This window comes from Antedon bifida, chromosome 3 (genome assembly GCF_963402885.1).
Source record: "Antedon bifida chromosome 3, ecAntBifi1.1, whole genome shotgun sequence".
In the NCBI taxonomy this organism is placed as follows: domain Eukaryota; kingdom Metazoa; phylum Echinodermata; class Crinoidea; order Comatulida; family Antedonidae; genus Antedon; species Antedon bifida.
Genome location: NC_136228.1, coordinates 19053557 through 19080139, shown reverse-complemented (window position 1 = coordinate 19080139; position 26583 = coordinate 19053557). Strand labels below are relative to the sequence as shown.

Here is a 26583-nt window from a genome sequence, read left to right as displayed (position 1 = left end):
TACCTAAACAATTCCAGGTAAACACACATTTTTATTCCAAAGCATAAACATACGATTCATTTGCACTTTCTATAAAGATAACATTACATTTTATATGTTAATTCATATTAAATCTTAATTTTACAGTCATATTATTCTGCTGTTATATAGCCTATTTCCTATACAATAACTTTCCGTATCCCTACTCGACGTGCGAGGCGCCCTTGAAATAGGCGCCCATAGTGTCTCGAGTTTTGCATTGATCGAATAGAAAGTGTGATATCTTCCTACTACACTACCTTTGGTTTCACCAAATGGGCATGGAAAAAAAGAAGGGAAATCAATGATTAGTTCTTTGCTTTTTAAATCCTGTTTTACTTTTGTTCATGTTATTTTTATATCTTGTACATAATTTATTTCAAGTTTCCTTGTAAATAGGCCTATTGTTAATTTTTTTTTCTATAACTTTTATTTTACTTACTGTACTATGGACACACCTTCATTAAAGGAAAGGAACACCTTTATATGTTACGTAACTATTATAAAAGTAACCCTACCAACTTAATATTTAGAACAATTTATGTTTTAATCGGATTTGTAGGTTTCTAGTAAACAGGATTTTAAAGCTGTTTTCAAGACTTTTGAAAATCGCCATCTTATGCTCATGGCAGCCTGTTTGTGACGTCAGATACGGCCGACGAAAATTTTAAGATTCGCGGTTGCATTCGGCGCTTTTATTGGCTAAGCGAATCCGCTAATATGATTGGCTAATAACGCGACATGCGGTCATGCAGGATGGCGATGACACGGTATGAGCATGCGCTGGCTTGGTAAACAAACCTTTGATCGATCTTTTCTTCTGCAAGCCAATTCGTAAATCTTTCAGCTATTGTTAATCTATTGTTACTTTTATTGCCTAGTTGTTTCAAACGGGATTTGGTAGGGGAATTAACTGGCAAACCTTCCAAACGGAGGCTGTTGGTTGACGATGCAGTGTCTTACTTTATTTTCGTTCAACACGAGTTCTAGGCCTAGTAAGGCATACAGATACACTGGCCGAAAGTACACCATTCTTCGACGGCTTGTTATGCTCGAGAATGTTCTTCTTCTTCTCTTCTTTTTTCAGCACGACGCAAAACTAACTCTCTTTCTGTAAATTTTCTGAATTATAAAAACTCCAAACCATATTCCGAAAATATTAGGTATGTTAGGCTATTTAATTGATTTTAATTATGGTTATATCCCGCACTTCCATATTGAAATACTGCTAAGACGATGGACGCTTGGATTTGCTTGAATGCGTCCACCTAATCTGACGTCACATAATTGCTCTTAACCTGTCAAAATGGCGCTGTTCAGTTTCCGATATGTTGTCGTTTATAAGTCTATTTTTTAACTAAATTGCTTACTATTGTACCTTGAACCATTGTAATCATGTTTTTATTACATTTATCTATAAGCACAGTGGCACATTTAGCCCAGGGTGTTCCTTTCCTTTAAAGAAGTGTGCTACTGTTTCAAAAGTGTAGCTTCCAAATAAATTACTAGATTTGAACTCGTCACTTTGACGAGTTAGTTATCCGCACGACAAACGCCACGCGCACGTCATACGTTGGAATATTGCACACAGAAAAAGATCATGGCATTATGACCTTATATACCTACAAGGTCCGATAAGTTGTTTACCACAATTTAAAGTGTAGTTAAATTACACGCACAATAAAATAGCTAATCAGAACCAAGTCTTATTTGGCCTGCTACATTATAGAAATAGGTAGGAAATAAATGATTTGGGCTATACCATTCTGTTACAGTCAGTATAAACAGTAAAATCTGTATACATATTACATACAGTGTAGAATAGGTGAAATTACGGGACCCGCCATTTATTCCAATTTTTATCATGGCGACGGTATCAAAATGAAAAACTAAGATAGCAATTTCGGAAGGAAATTATCTCGGCAACAACGTATTAACGTGTAGAAGAAATTTGAATATGTAAAATATAGATGCGTGCTCTTTTAAATGTGATGAACTATGACGCAAAATATGAAAATACGACTTTTTATATTCAACTGGCCATATGATGATGTCACAACATCTGATTGGCAAAATGTTCACATGAATTCGTATCTACAATCCAATAGCTTCCAGAAAACGTTTTAATCATGATTATCACTTTTTATTCTGGTGAGCTATAACAGATTGAAATTTACTGTAAAGATGAAAATAATGTTATTTACATTTTTAGACATGATGACGTCATAATAATTAAAATATTTTTAACTAATACGATAGATAGTTCATTGACCTAGAAAATATCAAAATCGGGGTGAAAATGGAAAACGAATAAGTGGAGATGCGCTCTGTTGAATGTGATGAGCAATAATGAAAGAGACAAAAATCGTATATTTTACATTCATGTGGCCATACGATGACGTCATAACATCCGAGAGGTAAAAATTCTGCATGAATTCATATCTACAATTTATCTTCTTACATAATAAGTTAAAAAAATTGGGGGTCACCTTTGATCCTGAAGATCTATAATAGATTCAAATTAGGCATAATTTTGACAATATTTTGTAAATTTCGCAACTATAAAGCGCACGCAAATGGTCTAAATCAACGTGTTCGTATGAAGTCATTTTAATTTGAAATGATGTCAATCTTTTTAAAAATGACTAGGAAAGGCTAGAAAATCACAATTTAAGAGAAAAAAACATGATTTTCGTACACCGTGCGCACCATAGGCGTAAACATTTTCGCGCGTGCGGGAATTTTTGACATGCTCAAAATGTCATGATCAGCGTAGAAAGATTAGAAATTAATTTTGCGCATTTTGAAACTTTAAATGAGCGTGCGCGCGTAACTTCTAGTAAAACATGCCAATTTTAATCCATAGAAAGTTTGCCCTTAATATGACTTAAATTTTCACCAAGTGTCAATACAAAATGACTTTTATTTTTTATCCTATGATCAATCATTGAAATTCATAAAATCGCGCGTAAGTCACATTGCGCAACTCTGACGTCATTCAAAATATGGAGGTGCACAACTTCAGGTAAATGTCCATATAATGACAAAGTTATACAAAAGATATATTCACAAGCAATAGGGGATATGCTGCTCACAAAAATCCGGGAAAGAAAGAAGAACAAAGATGATGAAAAAAAAGATATTTACAATCACAAGGGTTATCCGCAACTAGATTTGAACTCGTTTACTTTGACGAGTTCGGGTTATCTGCGGAAATGCAACATGCACATACGTTAAACTATTATGAACGTCGACAATTATTATGCCATCCTATGACATGAATTCAATATGTTTACAGTGCTGAATTGTACCTATATCATTGCGGTATTATAACAGAATACACTGTATATGTTATATACAGTGTAGCATAGATCAGCCACTGGAACTCACACAGACTCACTGGAAAACGGATGAAATTCTCTCCAATGTCGTCTCCATAGTCAATCTTGACTGAAGGATGCCTGATGATGATGATAGATGAAATTACGAGACCCATCTTTCAATCTAATTTTTAACATGATGACGTCATCAAAATGAAACACGTAGATAGCAATTTTGGAAGGAAATTATCTGAGCAACAACATATCAACGTGTTGAAGAAATTTGGATACGTAGAATATGGATGCGCGCTCTTTTAAATGTCATGAACTATGACGCAAAATATGAAAATACTACTTTTAATATTCAACTGGCCATATGATGACGTCACAACATCTGATTTTCAAAATATTCACATGAATTCGTATCTACAATCCAATAGCTTCCGGAAAATGTTTTAATCATGATTATCACTTTTTATTCTGACGAGCTATAACAGATTAAAATTTACTGTAAAGATGAAAATAAGTGACCCATGTTATTTACATTTTTAGACATGATGACATCATAAAAATTAAAATATTTTTAACTCATGTGACTTCTAAGTTGTGGATAACCAAAAAAAAGATCCCATACAATAACAAGGAGTTATCAGCACTGCCATAAAAAGAAGAAGATGAAACAGGACAGTTACAAGGAGTTATCCGCTGAATGCGGATAACTAATTATTATAAATCTTTATTTCGTTCATACTATTTTATTTGGAAACTTTTGTGTTATGGATAAAGTATATAGTACCTATTTTGAATCTATCATACCTCCTCAGGATGGTTGGTGACCCTAATTTTATTAACATTTATTATGGAAGCTGCTGAATCGATATAACATTTATACCCGTTGGATGTTGTGACATCATATGGCCACCCAAAAGTTTAAAATAGGATTTTGTACAGGTTAATAATAATAATAAACTGCATTTTGCTCATCCATACCCCATTTTTCCCAGATTTTAATGTGTTCTTCTTCAATCAATTATCGGGAGTTACAAACATTTAAATGTTTATGTCATCATCATGTAAAAAAATTAGAATAACGTAGGTTACTTAATTTCATTTATGACACCTGATTGTATTCTTGCAATTATATTGTCATCCGGCATTTGCTCTGTCTATTGTGATAATTCACTATAATGCACGCTTTTGTAATAATTTTGAGAATTTTTGCCATGCGACATTGTTGAATGATCCGTGTTTGAACTTCTTGTGCTCGCCATCTATAACTGTTCTACTCGGCGTCCAAAGTTTGAGCACTTCTTCTGCACGTTTCATTTTGATGACGTAATGTTAAAAATTAGAATATAAGTGGGTCCCATAATTTTTCTTTGCTACACTGTATATAATCAGGTATATTCTGTAAATACTATGACAAAAAATAAACACAATTCTGGACTGTAAATATACTTCAGGTCACAGGATGGCATAATCATTTTTGCTTCATTAGAAGTAATGACATACTACTATGTGTACCAATTTTGGTCCAGGGGTGAAATAACTGTAGGGTTTCCAAGGGGTCTGGCAATTAGACCAGACTACAAGCTCAGACTGACGTGTTCAGTGGTAAAATCAATATTAATGTGTTCTTCTCCTTCTGTGAAATGGGCGAAATTATCTGCCACAAGATCCTAGATTATATGCAGTTGAAAACCTCCTACTCCTATCAAAAATCCAATACAGCATCTTTTAAGATATCGTTACAAATTGTTAATCCTATCCTTCAAAATATGACTGTAACTTACCTTTACTTATAATCTCTTCAAGTTCTTCTTTAAGAAATCCATAATGTCTCAGAAATTCTATAAAAAAACATTAAGATTTAATAAAAAATAGAAATATAATTGTAAAAAAGGTTTAATTGTTATAATGTAAAAATAACTGAACATTTTTTTTAACGCAAGGCTATATGTGTACCGTAGGACTATACTGACTCTTTAGTACAAATAATTCATTAATAATGATAATTGCGTTATCTGTAATTTCACCCTTTTAATTAAACAAAAATTAAACAAATTTGTAAAAACTATTTTTTATTGGTGTATTGAAATTAAAAATATTAAATTATTGTAATGAAAAACAAAAACCTGTTTTGGTCTACTACTCAAAAGTAGCACTTTCATCAAAGTAAGGCAGTATACCAATAAACACAGATGGTAACAATTACCTAGCCTATAGGGCCTACTGTAGCTATTATTCTTCTAGGCCTATAGATAATATTTAGGTTAAATGAAACGATTGAGCAATCACTATGGTTTTGAAAATTGAGCAACCATTTGTTAACCATTTGTTTACCAACTGCATTCACAGATAGGAAAGAAATCTTTCAAACAATCCGAAAAATCATGTTTTGTATCAAATTTCTGTTTGCATACAGAAGATGCTGATGAAATTGAAGCTTGAAAAACAGATTTGGAATGTTCTATAGCTGTCAATCAATACATTTGAATAAATGTATGCTTTACAAAGTAGAATAGTAATTTTTATAACTTTTGTCAATAGCTTACAATCACGATGTTGGATGTTGTAATCGAATCGTGTACCGAAAGTAGGCAATTAAAAACAACTAGCCATAACGTAGTAACAACAACTTGTTACATCGCACTTTGTAATACCTGTCACACTTTGTAATAAACTGAGCTGTCACACTTTGTAACACTGCATGTCACACATTGTAATAAACTGAGCTGTCACACTTTGTAACACTGTATGTCGCACATTGTAAGAAACTGAGCTGTCACACTTTGTAACACTGTATGTCGCACATTGTAAGAAACTGAGCTGTCACACTTTGTAACACTGTATGTCACACCTTGTAATAAACTGACCTGTCACACTTTGTAACACTGTATGTCGCACATTGTAATAAACTGAGCTGTCACACTTTGTAACACTGCATGTCGCACATTGTAATAAACTGAGCTGTCACACTTTGTAACACTGCATGTCGCACATTGTAAGAAACTGAGCTGTCACACTTTGTAACACTGTATGTCACACATTGTAATAAACTGACCTGTCACACTTTGTAACACTGCATGTCGCACTTTGTAATAAACTGAGCTGTCACACTTTGTAACACTGTATGTCGCACATTGTAAGAAACTGAGCTGTCACACTTTGTAATACAGTCAGCCGTCACACTTTGTAACACTGCATGTCGCACATTGTAATAAACTGAGCTGTCACACTTTGTCACACTTTGTAACACTGTATGTCGCACATTGTAATAAACTGAGCTGTCACACTTTGTAACACTGTATGTCGCACATTGTAATAAACTGAGCTGTCACACTTTGTAACACTGTATGTCACACATTGTAATAAACTAACCTGTCACACTTTGTAACACTGCATGTCGCACATTGTAATAAACTGAGCTGTCACACTTTGTAACACTGTATGTCACACATTGTAAGAAACTGAGCTGTCACACTTTGTAACACTGTATGTCGCACATTGTAAGAAACTGAGCTGTCACACTTTGTAACACTGTATGTCACACCTTGTAATAAACTGACCTGTCACACTTTGTAACACTGTATGTCGCACATTGTAATAAACTGAGCTGTCACACTTTGTAACACTGCATGTCGCACATTGTAATAAACTGAGCTGTCACACTTTGTAACACTGCATGTCGCACATTGTAAGAAACTGAGCTGTCACACTTTGTAACACTGTATGTCACACATTGTAATAAACTGACCTGTCACACTTTGTAACACTGCATGTCGCACTTTGTAATAAACTGAGCTGTCACACTTTGTAACACTGTATGTCGCACATTGTAAGAAACTGAGCTGTCACACTTTGTAATACAGTCAGCCGTCACACTTTGTAACACTGCATGTCGCACATTGTAATAAACTGAGCTGTCACACTTTGTCACACTTTGTCACACTGTATGTCGCACATTGTAATAAACTGAGCTGTCACACTTTGTAACACTGTATGTCGCACATTGTAATAAACTGAGCTGTCACACTTTGTAATACAGTCAGCCGTCACACTTTGTAACACTGCATGTCGCACATTGTAATAAACTGAGCTGTCACACTTTGTCACACTTTGTAACACTGTATGTCGCACATTGTAATAAACTGAGCTGTCACACTTTGTAACACTGTATGTCACACATTGTAATAAACTGAGCTGTCACACTTTGTAACACTGTATGTCGCACATTGTAATAAACTGAGCTGTCACACTTTGTAACACTGTATGTCACATATTGTAATAAACTAACCTGTCACACTTTGTAACACTGCATGTCGCACTTTGTAATAAACTGAGCTGTCACACTTTGTAACACTGCATGTCGCACATTGTAATAAACTGAGCTGTCACACTTTGTAACACTGTATGTTACACATTGTAATAAACTGAGCTGTCACACTTTGTAACACTGTATGTCACACCTTGTAATAAACTGAGCTGTCACACTTTGTAACACTGCATGTTGCACATTGTAATAAACTGAGCTGTCACACTTTGTAACACTGCATGTCGCACTTTGTAATAAACTTAGCTGTCACACTTTGTAACACTGCATGTCACACATTGTAATAAACTGAGCTGTCAAACATTGTAACACTGCATGTCGCACTTTGTAATAAACTGACCTGTCACACTTTGTAACACTGTATGTCACACATTGTAATAAACTGAGCTGTCAAACATTGTAACACTGCATGTCGCACTTTGTAATAAACTGACCTGTCACACTTTGTAACACTGCATGTCACACTTTGTAATAAACTGAGCTGGTCACACTTTGTAACACTGCATGTCGCACTTTGTAATAAACTGAGCTGGTCACACTTTGTAACACTGCATGTCACACATTGTAATAAACTGAGCTGTCACACTTTGTAACACTGTATGTCACACATTGTAATAAACTGAGCTGTCACACTTTGTAACACTGTATGTCGCACATTGTAAGAAACTGAGCTGTCACACTTTGTAATACAGTCAGCCGTCACACTTTGTAACACTGCATGTCGCACATTGTAATAAACTGAGCTGTCACACTTTGTCACACTTTGTAACACTGTATGTCGCACATTGTAATAAACTGAGCTGTCACACTTTGTCACACTGCATGTCGCACATTGTAATAAACTGAGCTGTCACACTTTGTAACACTGTATGTCACACATTGTAATAAACTGAGCTGTCACACTTTGTAACACTGTATGTCGCACATTGTAAGAAACTGAGCTGTCACACTTTGTAATACAGTCAGCCGTCACACTTTGTAACACTGCATGTCGCACATTGTAATAAACTGAGCTGTCACACTTTGTCACACTTTGTAACACTGTATGTCGCACATTGTAATAAACTGAGCTGTCACACTTTGTCACACTTTGTAACACTGTATGTCACACCTTGTAATAAACTGAGCTGTCACACTTTGTAACACTGTATGTCGCACATTGTAATAAACTGAGCTGTCACACTTTGTAACACTGCATGTCGCACATTGTAATAAACTGAGCTGTCACACTTTGTAACACTGCATGTCGCACATTGTAAGAAACTGAGCTGTCACACTTTGTAACACTGTATGTCACACATTGTAATAAACTGACCTGTCACACTTTGTAACACTGCATGTCGCACTTTGTAATAAACTGAGCTGTCACACTTTGTAACACTGTATGTCGCACATTGTAAGAAACTGAGCTGTCACACTTTGTAATACAGTCAGCCGTCACACTTTGTAACACTGCATGTCGCACATTGTAATAAACTGAGCTGTCACACTTTGTCACACTTTGTAACACTGTATGTCGCACATTGTAATAAACTGAGCTGTCACACTTTGTAACACTGTATGTCGCACATTGTAATAAACTGAGCTGTCACACTTTGTAACACTGTATGTCACACATTGTAATAAACTAACCTGTCACACTTTGTAACACTGCATGTCGCACATTGTAATAAACTGAGCTGTCACACTTTGTAACACTGTATGTCACACATTGTAATAAACTGAGCTGTCACACTTTGTAACACTGTATGTCGCACATTGTAAGAAACTGAGCTGTCACACTTTGTAATACAGTCAGCCGTCACACTTTGTAACACTGCATGTCGCACATTGTAATAAACTGAGCTGTCACACTTTGTCACACTTTGTAACACTGTATGTCGCACATTGTAATAAACTGAGCTGTCACACTTTGTAACACTGTATGTCACACATTGTAATAAACTGAGCTGTCACACTTTGTAACACTGTATGTCACACATTGTAATAAACTAACCTGTCACACTTTGTAACACTGCATGTCGCACATTGTAATAAACTGAGCTGTCACACTTTGTAACACTGTATGTCACACATTGTAAGAAACTGAGCTGTCACACTTTGTAACACTGTATGTCGCACATTGTAAGAAACTGAGCTGTCACACTTTGTAACACTGCATGTCACACATTGTAAGAAACTGAGCTGTCACACTTTGTAACACTGTATGTCGCACATTGTAAGAAACTGAGCTGTCACACTTTGTAACACTGTATGTCACACCTTGTAATAAACTGACCTGTCACACTTTGTAACACTGTATGTCGCACATTGTAATAAACTGAGCTGGTCACACTTTGTAACACTGCATGTCGCACATTGTAAGAAACTGAGCTGTCACACTTTGTAACACTGTATGTCACACCTTGTAATAAACTGAGCTGTCACACTTTGTAACACTGTATGTCACACATTGTAAGAAACTGAGCTGTCACACTTTGTAACACTGTATGTCACACCTTGTAATAAACTGAGCTGTCACACTTTGTAACACTGCATGTCACACCTTGTAATAAACTGAGCTGGTCACACTTTGTAACACTGCATGTCACACCTTGTAATAAACTGAGCTGTCACACTTTGTAACACTGCATGTCACACCTTGTAATAAACTGAGCTGGTCACACTTTGTAACACTGCATGTCACACCTTGTAATAAACTGAGCTGTCACACTTTGTAACACTGCATGTCGCACATTGTAATAAACTGAGCTGGTCACACTTTGTAACACTGCATGTCACACCTTGTAATAAACTGAGCTGGTCCCACTTTGTAACACTGCATGTCGCACATTGTAATAAACTGAGCTGTCACACTTTGTAACACTGTATGTCGCACATTGTAATAAACTGAGCTGTCACACTTTGTAACACTGCATGTCGCACATTGTAATAAACTGAGCTGTCACACTTTGTAACACTGCATGTCGCACATTGTAAGAAACTGAGCTGTCACACTTTGTAACACTGTATGTCACACATTGTAATAAACTGACCTGTCACACTTTGTAACACTGCATGTCGCACTTTGTAATAAACTGAGCTGTCACACTTTGTAACACTGTATGTCGCACATTGTAAGAAACTGAGCTGTCACACTTTGTAATACAGTCAGCCGTCACACTTTGTAACACTGCATGTCGCACATTGTAATAAACTGAGCTGTCACACTTTGTCACACTTTGTAACACTGTATGTCGCACATTGTAATAAACTGAGCTGTCACACTTTGTAACACTGTATGTCGCACATTGTAATAAACTGAGCTGTCACACTTTGTAACACTGTATGTCACACATTGTAATAAACTAACCTGTCACACTTTGTAACACTGCATGTCGCACATTGTAATAAACTGAGCTGTCACACTTTGTAACACTGTATGTCACACATTGTAATAAACTGAGCTGTCACACTTTGTAACACTGTATGTCGCACATTGTAAGAAACTGAGCTGTCACACTTTGTAATACAGTCAGCCGTCACACTTTGTAACACTGCATGTCGCACATTGTAATAAACTGAGCTGTCACACTTTGTCACACTTTGTAACACTGTATGTCGCACATTGTAATAAACTGAGCTGTCACACTTTGTAACACTGTATGTCACACATTGTAATAAACTGAGCTGTCACACTTTGTAACACTGTATGTCACACATTGTAATAAACTAACCTGTCACACTTTGTAACACTGCATGTCGCACATTGTAATAAACTGAGCTGTCACACTTTGTAACACTGTATGTCACACATTGTAAGAAACTGAGCTGTCACACTTTGTAACACTGTATGTCGCACATTGTAAGAAACTGAGCTGTCACACTTTGTAACACTGCATGTCACACATTGTAAGAAACTGAGCTGTCACACTTTGTAACACTGTATGTCGCACATTGTAAGAAACTGAGCTGTCACACTTTGTAACACTGTATGTCACACCTTGTAATAAACTGACCTGTCACACTTTGTAACACTGTATGTCGCACATTGTAATAAACTGAGCTGGTCACACTTTGTAACACTGCATGTCGCACATTGTAAGAAACTGAGCTGTCACACTTTGTAACACTGTATGTCACACCTTGTAATAAACTGAGCTGTCACACTTTGTAACACTGTATGTCACACATTGTAAGAAACTGAGCTGTCACACTTTGTAACACTGTATGTCACACCTTGTAATAAACTGAGCTGTCACACTTTGTAACACTGCATGTCACACCTTGTAATAAACTGAGCTGGTCACACTTTGTAACACTGCATGTCACACCTTGTAATAAACTGAGCTGTCACACTTTGTAACACTGCATGTCACACCTTGTAATAAACTGAGCTGGTCACACTTTGTAACACTGCATGTCACACCTTGTAATAAACTGAGCTGTCACACTTTGTAACACTGCATGTCGCACATTGTAATAAACTGAGCTGGTCACACTTTGTAACACTGCATGTCACACCTTGTAATAAACTGAGCTGGTCCCACTTTGTAACACTGCATGTCGCACATTGTAATAAACTGAGCTGTCACACTTTGTAACACTGTATGTCGCACATTGTAATAAACTGAGCTGTCACACTTTGTAACACTGCATGTCGCACATTGTAATAAACTGAGCTGTCACACTTTGTAACACTGCATGTCGCACATTGTAAGAAACTGAGCTGTCACACTTTGTAACACTGTATGTCACACATTGTAATAAACTGACCTGTCACACTTTGTAACACTGCATGTCGCACTTTGTAATAAACTGAGCTGTCACACTTTGTAACACTGTATGTCGCACATTGTAAGAAACTGAGCTGTCACACTTTGTAATACAGTCAGCCGTCACACTTTGTAACACTGCATGTCGCACATTGTAATAAACTGAGCTGTCACACTTTGTCACACTTTGTAACACTGTATGTCGCACATTGTAATAAACTGAGCTGTCACACTTTGTAACACTGTATGTCGCACATTGTAATAAACTGAGCTGTCACACTTTGTAACACTGTATGTCACACATTGTAATAAACTAACCTGTCACACTTTGTAACACTGCATGTCGCACATTGTAATAAACTGAGCTGTCACACTTTGTAACACTGTATGTCACACATTGTAATAAACTGAGCTGTCACACTTTGTAACACTGTATGTCGCACATTGTAAGAAACTGAGCTGTCACACTTTGTAATACAGTCAGCCGTCACACTTTGTAACACTGCATGTCGCACATTGTAATAAACTGAGCTGTCACACTTTGTAACACTTTGTAACACTGTATGTCGCACATTGTAATAAACTGAGCTGTCACACTTTGTCACACTGCATGTCGCACATTGTAATAAACTGAGCTGTCACACTTTGTAACACTGTATGTCACACATTGTAATAAACTGAGCTGTCACACTTTGTAACACTGTATGTCGCACATTGTAAGAAACTGAGCTGTCACACTTTGTAATACAGTCAGCCGTCACACTTTGTAACACTGCATGTCGCACATTGTAATAAACTGAGCTGTCACACTTTGTCACACTTTGTAACACTGTATGTCGCACATTGTAATAAACTGAGCTGTCACACTTTGTCACACTTTGTAACACTGTATGTCACACCTTGTAATAAACTGAGCTGTCACACTTTGTAACACTGTATGTCGCACATTGTAATAAACTGAGCTGTCACACTTTGTAACACTGCATGTCGCACATTGTAATAAACTGAGCTGTCACACTTTGTAACACTGCATGTCGCACATTGTAAGAAACTGAGCTGTCACACTTTGTAACACTGAATGTCACACATTGTAATAAACTGACCTGTCACACTTTGTAACACTGCATGTCGCACTTTGTAATAAACTGAGCTGTCACATTTTGTAACACTGTATGTCGCACATTGTAAGAAACTGAGCTGTCACACTTTGTAATACAGTCAGCCGTCACACTTTGTAACACTGCATGTCGCACATTGTAATAAACTGAGCTGTCACACTTTGTCACACTTTGTAACACTGTATGTCGCACATTGTAATAAACTGAGCTGTCACACTTTGTAACACTGTATGTCGCACATTGTAATAAACTGAGCTGTCACACTTTGTAACACTGTATGTCACACATTGTAATAAACTAACCTGTCACACTTTGTAACACTGCATGTCGCACATTGTAATAAACTGAGCTGTCACACTTTGTAACACTGTATGTCACACATTGTAATAAACTGAGCTGTCACACTTTGTAACACTGTATGTCGCACATTGTAAGAAACTGAGCTGTCACACTTTGTAATACAGTCAGCCGTCACACTTTGTAACACTGCATGTCGCACATTGTAATAAACTGAGCTGTCACACTTTGTCACACTTTGTAACACTGTATGTCGCACATTGTAATAAACTGAGCTGTCACACTTTGTAACACTGTATGTCACACATTGTAATAAACTGAGCTGTCACACTTTGTAACACTGTATGTCGCACATTGTAATAAACTGAGCTGTCACACTTTGTAACACTGTATGTCACATATTGTAATAAACTAACCTGTCACACTTTGTAACACTGCATGTCGCACTTTGTAATAAACTGAGCTGTCACACTTTGTAACACTGCATGTCGCACATTGTAATAAACTGAGCTGTCACACTTTGTAACACTGTATGTCACACATTGTAATAAACTGAGCTGTCACACTTTGTAACACTGCATGTCGCACATTGTAATAAACTGAGCTGTCACACTTTGTAACACTGTATGTCACACATTGTAAGAAACTGAGCTGTCACACTTTGTAACACTGTATGTCGCACATTGTAATAAACTGAGCTGTCACACTTTGTAACACTGCATGTCGCACATTGTAAGAAACTGAGCTGGTCACACTTTGTAACACTGTATGTCGCACATTGTAATAAACTGAGCTGTGACAAGATACAGAATCTAATTTATAACCTGATTATTGTAAAGACTCACTTTCATTTTCAATGAGTTCATCTTCCAGTGCTTTTTTAGATTCTTCATAAAAGCTTATTGATCCTGTAAACAAATACAACATTCAATTATGGCTGTCAAAAGAATTGTTTTGTTATTAAAAAATTATTATACAGATATCGCCTGCTTAGAGGTGAAATACAAGATTTGACATCCCAGAGGGAATGATATTTTGCTTGAGGGAATATCAAATCTTATATTTTATCGATACAAAAGGTGATATCTGTTACATTATATAGCCAATAACCAGTTAGAATATCTGCTGGGTCTGGTCTACCTGCCCAGGCCTAGTTAGGTGTTGCGTTCACCTTAGGCCATAAGCAGTAACTCAAAAGAGGCCTAGAACATGGATTTCGTTCCCACCTCTTGGATCTACATTTTGAAAGTTGATATTGTGAAATGAATACGTTACCCACAATATATCTAAAGTTCTCCACAAAATATTTGGACAATTTTGAGCAATGGCCTCTCAAACATACCCCAATACTGCAAAAACGGCATATTTTGAGGTCAGGAGTTACTTTTATGGGCCAATATCTTTAAAGGTCCTTGTTAAAATGTTATTATACTTTCTCTGTGAATAGTCTAGTATATTGTGAACACTCTAATCCAAAATTTTAAATTTTTAAAATAAGTATTTCGTATGTGTAGTCCAGTCCCTAAGGGGAGAAAAAGGGGTGGGATGTTACCAGACTGGATACAAATTATTCAATATAGCAGTTTGGTAGAGTATAGTGTGGAGATGCCAAAACAAAGTTACTGGAAATCTGATTTGACCTCTGTGACCTTTGACCTCAATTGTTATATTTTTCTATTATACAACTAAAAATCACCCTATCTTGACAACGCATGGACATTTTAAATTAATTTTGCTGTCAAAATGCTTGGAAGATATATATTTATATTCGCTACAATGAAAGAAATTGTACAAAAATGGCTGCAAAGGCTATATTTTTCAGTTTGACCTTTGACCTTGATCGCCTAATAGCTCAATAACGCGCAATCACAGAGATTTGAGAATGGGCTCAAAATGTTACGAAAATAAATCTAATATTTAGTATAATAGAAACTTTTTTCAAAAAATTACCATAAAGTAAGCTTTTTTGACCTTTGACTTTTAATGTTTGAATATGTCTATATCTCGGTAACTATTTGTCCTAATAAGTTCAGTTTGATGTCAAATTGTTCAGAATATACACATTTATATTTGCTCTAACAAAAGATTTTGTCAGAATTCAATTGGAAATGCTATTTTGAGCTATGACCCATCGTTTTGCATATATTTAGCAACTAATAATCAAACTTTATGCGACAAAAACGATGATGTGCCCAATATATGGGCACGATGACATCATATCACTACCATATTTGGGCACATCACACCTTTTTTGTTAAACTAGTTTGATAGTGTAGACAAACATGTAAAAAATATGTGTCTCTCCATCCACCCCAACCACCTCCCTCTCTCTCGCTTTACAAATGCTACTGCATACATCTATACACATCAAAATGACCAGAATTGTACTGGAAAGTTTTAAGCTACATTTGAAAATAAGTCCCAGAAGATGAGTGTATTGTAATGTTATCAAAATGATGGCAATTGTTTGTAATGGGAAAGTTTCAAAACTACATTTGAAATATTTGCTAACAATATTACATGCTATTAAAGATATAATTATTTTCCCCATGACAAAATAATGTTTACAAATATTTTTGTTGAATATGCAATTTTAATGTAACATAATAGTTATTCACTTTCACCAAAAATTGGTTTGAAAAAAAATGATATAGGGCATACCTGAAAAAACTGTAATCAAAGCAAACAAGGCCATATACAGTACAGTACAGATTTGAGTTAGTGTTTACCGACCAACAAACCGACCGACATAGTGAACTGTAAAGTCGCGTTGCACGCACCCGACTATAAATAGGCTGGAAGTCAATGTGGTTTTAACAGTTTATTTTGTCTTTTTATAAGTGATATTTACTATATTTTTAAGATTTAGCTTTTGATTGAATACCTCTTCCAATGCAGTGAAGATCTTGAGTGTCTCCTTGTTTTTCTCCTTTGATTTGGTGATATTCATTTCATTTTTATTTGAGTTTCAATTGATAAAATGTATAAGATTGTCCTAATGTATGAAGCCTTATATCTTGGTTTATCTACTTCTAATTGGTCTCTGATTTTATTTTGGATTACTTTTGTAAATTATTTGTATGTATGTGATAATGTTCGTTTGGTCGGTAATTGTTGATTGTTGATACTTCAGTTTTGTCATCTTTTTATGGATTAAAGTATATCATTGCTTCTCTTCATTTCTTCTGGTTTCAAAGATTTTGTTGTATAGTCTTATGAGCTGGATGTGTTATTGCCTCATCTTCATCATAAGTGTTGGGACCTTTGTTTTCTTGCATTTGCCTTAAAGCCTCTTTCACTTCCTTTACAAGAATGGATGGTAATTTTTTTGACTGCTCACTGGTTCGTTTTCCTTTATATTATTCCACTACAGTATGTTCTTGGAAAGAAATCAGCTTTGTAATTAATTTGTCTTTGATCCTTTTAAATTTCAGATTTTCATTCTTTCCTTCGCTTTTTCCTCACTGTTTTCAACATTTCATTTTTTCAGCATACTTTACTATAATTGGTAATTAGGTCATATGTTTTATGAGTATCAATCTTTTCTTTAAGATCTTGATTTTCTTTCTTTTTTTATAAAATATTCATCAACTTTGAGTTTATCTAATTTTATGTTGATACTAAGTGTTGCTCTTACGGTGTAGGCATACAATGCGATGGAGTTATATTGAAATTGAAGGTCTAAAGAAAACTGTAAAAGGTAACCTAAATAGGATATTGAATGTAGTTCTGGTCCATTAAATCTATATTTTGGGTATGTTATTATAAGTATGACACACGTACGCTTCAGTATATCCTGGTCATACCTCAAACTGCCATAACTGGTATTTCCAGTAAAAGTATGATAACATCTTCTATTAGAGCTAATATAAATGTTTACATTCTGAACAATTTGACACCAAACTGAACTTTTTATGACATTTGGTTACAGAGATACAAAAATATTCAAACATTAAAGGTCAAAGGTCAGTAAATGACATTTCATGTGAATTTGGAAGAACATGTTTAATTAGAGCATATATAAATATGTATGCTCTTAACAATTTGAAATAAATTTCAAGAAATTTCGACCAGTAGTTATTGAGATACAGTAAGCCGAGGTCAAAGGTCAAAACATTTAGAAATTACATTTCCTGTCGTTTTTAAAAAAAAAGTTGTATTAGAGTGAATATAAATATGTACCCTCTGATCTATTTGACACCAATATCATTTCAATTGTCCAACCCGTTCCCGAGATATGGCTGCTTAAGGTAGAAATATAAAAATTGAGGTCAGAGGTCACAGAGGTCAAATCAGATTTCCAGCAACTTTGTTTTGGTATCTCCATATCATGTTCTATCAACATGCCAAAGGGCACACTTGTATCCACTATGGTAACATCATTTCCTCTTAGGGACCGGACTAGTGAGGAAAACTGAAAAATTACAATTATTTAGTTGTAATTGCACTTTTCAAGATTTTTAAGGCACAATATCTTCGTAACTAACTGACATACCCTATTCATATTTTTTCCTCAACTATTTAAAAGGGTTTGTAACCAACATTTAAAGTTTTAACTTGTCAGCTTTAGGAAGTTTTTAATTATGAAGGTGCAAAAACTGAGATTTGGCCAATTTTATAGATAATTTTTATATTCTTTAGTAGTCGTTTTTTGAGCAGTTAAGTTATAATCAACTCTCACTATGTATTTATATTATGTTAGTGCCAATTAGGGCAGGAGCCATAAAAACAACCCCTTTTTTTCTGTGAAACACCAGATAAGTAGGCCTACCAGTTCATTTTTACTGTTGTTATATTGAATGTAACTCTTGTGGACAGAATTATTATTGTTGATTCTGATATGAACTGGACATATATACACACAATATAAATATATATAAACACAAAACAAATACTTTGTGTACATGCACCTTATGGTACATGTATTTTCATTTATTAATTTCTTTTGGATTTGTGTTTTTTCACAACCCTACATGTTGCCCAATATACAGTGTATATAATCCTACTCTTGTCAATTTCAGGTGCGGCATGGCTAGTGTACAATGGAAATAGCAAATATACTTTAATAATAATAATAATATAACAATTTATATAGCGCACATATCCACTAAAAGTGCTCAAGGCACTAAACTTTAACTATGTAGTAATAATTACTATGTGGAATATCCTTCATATAAAGTATGTGGTAGGTAGGTACAATTAAATATTGTGCTGGAACAAAATGTGATCAACAGAGATTCATCAACATTTGCAGTAAGTATTTTACATTCAGCCAGTTGATGGTGGTGAAGTTTATGAAAAATTCAAGATGACGACAATTGTTTTGAAGCTGGTATCATTTCTGTAACAAATAATCAAGAATAGATTATCTAATTTATATTGATTACTTAATATTTTAGTTAAACTGAATATTATTAAATTACAATTAATCTTTTTGGTTTTATATTTAAAAATTAGTTCAGATTTGTGGTAAACCATACACAGAAATGTTGAAACATTCTCAACTTTACTTACTCTACCACACATACTATATAGTATTTATTGACAATGCAACCTGGTATATAAAACAATTTTAAAGTAATGGATGTTTTTCAGCTTATTTCTTGGTTTCATTACTATTTTAACTTTCATTACCACTTTTACTACTATTGTACATCATACTGATAACAAAACTTAAAGCATTTGGCATTTCTCATCTCTACAATAAAAAAGGATCCAAAACTTACCAGAAGCAGTGAACAGTGTTAAGCATTTTGGTGCCTCCTTTCCACTAGACAACCTAGACATAAATTGAAGATAAATTGAATTGAAAAGATACAGTTGAAATGAAATAAATTATTTTAAATCAAAATTAAGCATTTATAAATAAAAATAATACCGGGCTGATGTATGAATACTACTAAAATGAATGCATAATAGGATAGCCTAGGTACAGTATAGGGAAAGCCTGCTAACTAGGCCAGACCAAATTAATTATTTCAAACAATTATTAATTAGTAATTATTAATAATATATTAATTTTAATGTGTATTTATATTGTGTTTGCTCAAAATGTAGTAAAATTATGCTATCCTTACCTGTGTCTTTGTATTCCGTTTCCGTTTTAACTTAATAATGGCTCATTTAGTTATAGTTTAGTAGCAGGCCTAACTGTACTGTGTTGCTGCTGGGCCTACCTAGCCTATGCCATCTTGAGAGTAGCCTAGTATACACTACCACCTCCAGACCTAGGCTAGCGTAGCCTTAAGCCTTTAGGCTGGAGCCTAAGACGTAGCTAGCCTGTACGAATATTAATATAGCACACTGGTTTAAGTGGTAACATTCTAAAAATCCCATTTCCTATATGAGAAGGAGACTATTTCAATACAATAGGATGATAAAAATAAGATGCATCATTTCTTCGTTTACAGCAGCATTTGTTCAAACAAAATCAAACAAATTGTCTAGTTACTCCATCCATGATTGAATATTTTTGTCCACGTGTGACGTTGCCGTGTGTGAGTTTGGGGATTCCCTCATCTGTAACCAGAGCATGATTGGTGAAATACGATCACGTGGTACAGTTTTTAAGACGTTGCGGATAATTTGAACGTGTAATGTTCGCCCCGACCAAATCACTCACGCGGTGTACATTAAAATAAAGTACCAAAATAAAACAGTAATTTCTTAAAATTGTCTAACACGATTATGGAGAACTTTTGTTGTCATTTATAAAATTATTATTCTAAATATGTAAAGAAATTGTAGATCCATGACATCGGAACGAGATGAAACGTTAGAATTTACATCCCAATAGATGACTTATTTATTTATCGCCAACGCCAGTTGCCACACACAAATCCCACAGTATCAATATCAAACTCGTTATGTTATATAAAACAAATAATGAATGTTTTATATTCGTTTAATGGTACAAATAATGCCATTTGGTGAATGATGAAAGGTTAAATATCAACTTAGCTTTGACATGTTGGTATATTATATAACCTTTCATCATTCACCTTATGCCATTATTCGTAGCATTACACTCATAACATTCATTATTTGTATATTTTTAATTAATTTGTATTGAACTGAACCAATATTTCAGCCTACCTTTAATAGATTCAAGTTCTTGTTCAAGATCTCTTTTATTAGTCACTTCAGTATATGTTTGCACAGCTAAATCAAAATATAAAAAATCATGTACTTTTAGTATATAATCTTCTAACATAGTAGAAATTAACTTTCATCTGGAAATCATATAATCATCAATAGAATGTGAAGGCTGTCATCTGCTGCATAAGTGCCAAATAAACCTTTTATTGGTTATCCACACTTGGCGGATAACCCCTTGATATTGTCAGGATCTTTTTTTTTCTTATTCTTCTTTCTTTCCATGAATTTTGTTGCAGCTGTATCACTAAATCTTGTCAACCTAACATTGTTTAACTTTGTCAGAAGTTTGACCTCTAACTGTAGATGTGCAGGAAACTTTGTTATATGACTTCAGAGTTGCGCAGCGTAAGTTACACATGATTTTATGACATTTTATGGTTGATCATAAATTCTGAACCAAAAAATATTTTTCAATGAAAAAAAAAGTATACTTCATAATATGGAGCAATTTATGACATGATAAAAATAGCGTGCTACGCAAAAAAATATGCGGGTATGCGTATTTAAAATTTAAAAATGCGCAACATAAATTTCTAATCAATTTTGCGTACATTTCATGACATTTTGAGCGTTTCTAAATGTTCTGCATTTTGCGCACACACAGCTCGTACAAAGCATAGAAAAATGGTTTTTGCAATTGATTTTTGTTTTTCATACCTTCTGTAATAGATATCATTCATTTCGATGAACTTTAATTGTGCTAAAAAATGGGTAATTTAATGAAAATTTGTGCAAAAATATACCTATTTTTATCGATTATAGCTCCTCAGGATGGTTGGTGACCTCTATTTTTAAAATATTATTATGGAAGCCGATTTGTTCCTGTAAAATTTGTACCTACCGGATGAGATGACGTCACCGCATGGCCACTCAAATATAAAAAATAGGATTTTTTTTCTCTTTTGTACTTGTTAATCCCATTTAATTGAGTATTCTATCCTAGATTTTAATATCTTCTTTGTCAATCAATTCTTTTCCACATGAGTTACAAACATTTTCATTTTTATTACGTCATCAAATCAAAAATGTTGAATAACGTAAGTTACTTAATTTGATCGACACAGTATATTTCAATTGTTATAGCTCCTCAGAATGAAAAGTGATTAAACATGATTAAATCTTATTAGGGAGGCTGTTGAATAATATGTATTAAATGTTGAATTATATAATAAAATGTTGCCTATCAATACATATGGTCAGTTGAATTAAAAAAGTCGGATTTTCATCTCTTTCATAAAATGTTTGTTGTGTTTAAGACTGCGTATCTTGCTTTTACTTCCCCAAAATTCTTCAAATTTTTATGAATATAATTAATTAGACAATTATCTAAAAATGTTATCTTCATGTTTCATTTCAATTACGTCATTGGAAATTGGAATAAAAGATGGGTCTCGTAATTTCTTCTATGCTACACTGTATATAATTTATACAGTGTATTCTGTCAAAATACTATATACTGTATGACAAAAAATAGACACAATTCATCACTGTAAACATTTACATCTATTCAAATTAAGACTTTTTAGATCACTTGTTTGATCAGTGTTACAGTTGTGCGACATGGAAAATAACAGAAACTTGACACATTTCAATTCAAATGTTTACGAACAATATTGAAGATAAGATGGCCATATGTCATATTAATCAAAGCCAACATGAGAAGAGAAGATCTAATGTCCTTGAAATAAATGGAATGTGAGGGTTAGTGTTGTATTACTGTCTTCATGATATGAAGGCATATAGGCCTTTTACAATTATTATCTATTTATATACAAAACCCTTGGGTCCGGCAAAAGTGTATACTTAAAAAATGTTGGTTAATAGTGGGCCAAACATTTTAACATGCAATGTTCAATATTTCACAGCATCGTCGAAGAGAGCCTCTCAATTATTTCCCAGGTTTTACAATTATATTGATGCATTTTTGTTGTGGCATTTTCGGGATTATAATATCAAACATAAACGGAATGCAAACCTACTCCTCCCTTTTCAAACTTTTTCCAATTACCATTCCTAATATATTTGAGTTCTCTCTTTTTTTGCAATTATTTAGGCCTACATACTGTATATATTTAAATAAATAATTTACAATTAAGATGAGAGCCCATCAAAATTGTCTTTGGGCGCGTTTATACAACATGCTATTACACGCATATTCAACACGCCTACGAGAAGTGTGTTGTATAACATCGAAGAGATTCCGTGTAATGAGATTTTAATTGCAAAAAAGGCTACTTGGCTGAATCCTAAAATTTTGTGGATTCCTGGTTGCTGTTGGCGTGTTGGAAGTGTCCTCAGGGTATTGTTTTGACCTCTCGTTAAAAAAAAGTATATGCTTTGAAAATGTTGACCAAATCTAGTAGATAATTGTGCCTTTTTTGCATATTTTAACCGATTTAGCACTTAACATTAACGCTAATCAAATGTTGGCATAATTTGGCAAAATGTAGCATAGTTTTATCCTAATTCTAAAACATTTTTTTTCATAATTTCAAAAGCAGATTTAAAAACTCAATAACTGAATAAACTAGATTTTAAACGAAATCATCCTTTATAAAATCCTATAAACTCATATTAATTCATAATGCATGCGAGTATATATACAACTTAGTATTATGAACTACGGTATAACACGGTATTACGATTTAATGTATAACTGCAAGGTTTTTGTGGGGTTGACCTCGGCCCGTGCAACACGCTAAAAATTAAAGACGTGTTCAAATTTAGGGTGTTGTATAAACACAGCCTATGTTTCAACTACAGAGAACTCACCCATTTTTGAGCCAACACTTTCTAGATCCATTTCAGATAGTGTATAATGTCCTTCATCAATATCAGAAACAGCTACATCTGTATCAATGATAAATTGTACATTTATGCCAATGGGAGGATGCAGTTGCTATACAATTCTTAATTTAAAATGAATGGATAGCATACTCTATATAATCAACAAGCTATGGAAATATGACTTGATAGTACATCCATTAAAAATGATAAAAAAAAACAAATATTTATATTTATAAAAATAATAACCTATATTTAATTCCTGCTTCTTTCTGCTGATTATTGCTGAATGGAAGTCCTCTGGTTTCTCTAATAAAAAAACTAATATTACACAAAATTTGAATAATCTATCATTTACTTGTAAATAAGATATAAGAATAAAATGTTTCCTACTAAAATTATTTTAAACCAATATTCAGTACACACCAACTTCAGCTCCAACATGTTTTGTTTTTTGTTCTTGATCCACATCAATTGTCAAGTGGGTTGTAACATCTTTTTCCTTTGTCTCTTCTGCACACAACACTAAGATCAACAAAAAACGATATACATAAAAGAGTAAACAATCCATTATTGTGGATTGCTTCAAAACGTAAGATATGTTAAACATCAAAGAATCTTTGATAACACCAATTTTAAACAAATATGATAATGCAATGCTTAAGTTTTCTTGCTCCAACCATCCTATAGAAAAAACATGACACGTACACTTGTAGCACACACAGTAAGAATTGTAATACTATAGCAAATATTGTTAGCACAGTATAATCATTGTAAATAATAATAATAACCTATTTCTGATCCCTGTTCCTTGCTGCTGATCACAGTTGAATGCGATTCTTCAGGTTTTTCTGTCACACCAATGCTATCTAAATTTGAATAATAATAATTAAGTAATTTTATAATATAGCCTAACTGTAAAATGTAAGAATAAAAGCTGCCTAAATATTTGTAACAACTATTTATTTGTCTATTAAAAACGTACCAATTTCAGGTTCAATATGTTTTGTTATCTCTTCTTGGTCCACATCAATTGTCAATTCCAAGTGCGTGTATAACTCTGTATCCTTTTTTGCTTCTGTAGGTAAATTAACAAAACAAACAAAATACGAAAAAAATATATTGTTAATAATTTAATGTATTAAGAATAGTTAAAACAGCCAATGTTTTATAATAGTATTGCTTCAACATAAAATGTTTAAGTATTAATTTTCTATTCGTCGTTTGTTGATGTTTTGTTTTTTCGTAATGGTGTACAATGTTATTTACAGGCTCCTTTGTTGTACATAACCATCAATTTTTGTATTGTTATATTTTTAAAATTTGTTATTTTGATGGAAATAAAAGTGATTTGATAAGCAAAATAATTCACTTTGCTGGAAAAATTTTACTGCCAAATGGGATGAACAATTATTCTGATTTCTTACCTTCTCCTTTTAACATACTGAGTGCAGTGTGGTACTTTTCATCATCAATATGTATTGTCCATTCTTTTTCAAACCCATTTAAATATTTCTCTGCAAATAATATTTCTGCCAGTTCTCTTGAGAGGTGCCCATTTTGGTGCTGTACCCATAGATGTTCTAGTGCCTTTGGATCGTATAGACATGCTTCAAATATGATAGAACCTTGTATCACATTGATGCTTGTAAAACCTTTCCTTTTAAAGCAAATTTCAATTTCTTCTTTTCTATCATGAACTAATGATATCACTTGTTTACCATCGTAGATAACTTGCAAATGTCGAGTATCACCTGTTTGTGTAGATGGGTTATCTTCAGAGTCAGGATACCTTCTTTTTAGGTTTATTGGTATTTGTGCACCTTCAATAATTAAAACAAATCATATATTTTATTTTTAAAAACATGCACATAGGAAGAATGTGTAATGTATCTTCACGGCATGTCCAGTATCTTAGTCAATTTTGTAACATTTACTAGAAGGAATCATAAGTTTATGCCAGATACATTAGTATAGTTGAAAGAAAGTTCATGAAAAAAAAACACAAATAGTAACTTCAATAAAGAGTACTAAAAACTACAGAATGTGATTAGATTATATGTCAATAAATTATAAAAAATATTGATACATACAGATATCAAGTAGTACATTCCTTGCTAATGGACTAAGGAGACCAGCAAACCTCTTTATTTTATCTTCTTCATCTGCCAAAGTTGTGTCTCTTTCCAATTGAAACACCACATCCCACATATTGGTTGGATATATTTGCAGGTCATAATACCCAATAACATTCTTAATGTCATCTTGTCCAACTTTCTTCATGGTCTTAAAAAGTCGTTTTCGATATTGGGTTAGCCTTTTCACATAAGTAGTTTGAATTTTGTTCTCTTTCATATACTGAACTACAAGATTGTTTGCCTTGTCTAAACATGATAGATCAGAAATCTCTAACAGAATGTTTACATTAGTTGGAGTAATAACACCAAAATCATCTAGTCTATTTAATAAATCATTTGCTGAAAAATTGTCATCAGTAAGGTCAGATAGATCTACAATATCAAAAAGACACAATTTTAACCAACGATATTTGTGGCCATTATAGTGTTGACTGAAATTTTTCTTTAAGTCCATAAACTTTTGGTTAACTTCACTTCCATCCATACTACATTTGGTATCTGTAAAATAAATAGTTGGGAATAAATTATAAAATTCTTGACAATATGTGCAACATATCTCACTAAAAGCCAATTGTGAAAGACTATTCATTTTTCAAATTTTGCAGTGGTTTTTAGTTGCATTACAGTATTTTCTGTTTTTTTTTCTATAAACCATTGAACACA

The 26583-nt window shown here is 33.9% G+C and overlaps 2 protein-coding genes across 2 annotated transcripts in view; one reads left to right on the top strand and one right to left on the bottom strand.

Annotated features, from left to right (window-relative positions):
• LOC144837882 (2,3-bisphosphoglycerate-independent phosphoglycerate mutase-like) overlaps positions 1 to 26583 on the top strand; it is a 119245-nt gene that overhangs the window by 26074 nt on the left and 66588 nt on the right. The window lies entirely within an intron of this gene.
• LOC144837183 (uncharacterized) lies at positions 32 to 26404 on the bottom strand. The gene is made up of 10 exons (XM_078692199.1): positions 25876 to 26404; positions 25210 to 25605; positions 24768 to 24860; positions 24574 to 24651; positions 24209 to 24307; positions 23771 to 23848; positions 20936 to 21001; positions 14686 to 14748; positions 5132 to 5188; positions 32 to 69 (listed from the first exon to the last, which is right to left on the bottom strand). Exons 1-10 carry the CDS (start codon positions 26402 to 26404, stop codon positions 32 to 34), a joined length of 1497 nt encoding a protein of 498 aa, XP_078548325.1.

Coding starts and splice junctions, on each gene's coding strand:
- LOC144837183 (XM_078692199.1), bottom strand. CDS start 26,404: ATGGATGGAAGTGAAGTTAACCAAAAGTTTATGGACTTAAAGAAAAAT. Junction 25,606..25,875: donor GAATGTACTACTTGATATCT/GTATGTATCAAT, acceptor TAATTATTGAAG/GTGCACAAATACCAATAAAC. Junction 21,002..23,770: donor AAGTGTTGGCTCAAAAATGG/GTGAGTTCTCTG, acceptor ATTTTGATTTAG/CTGTGCAAACATATACTGAA.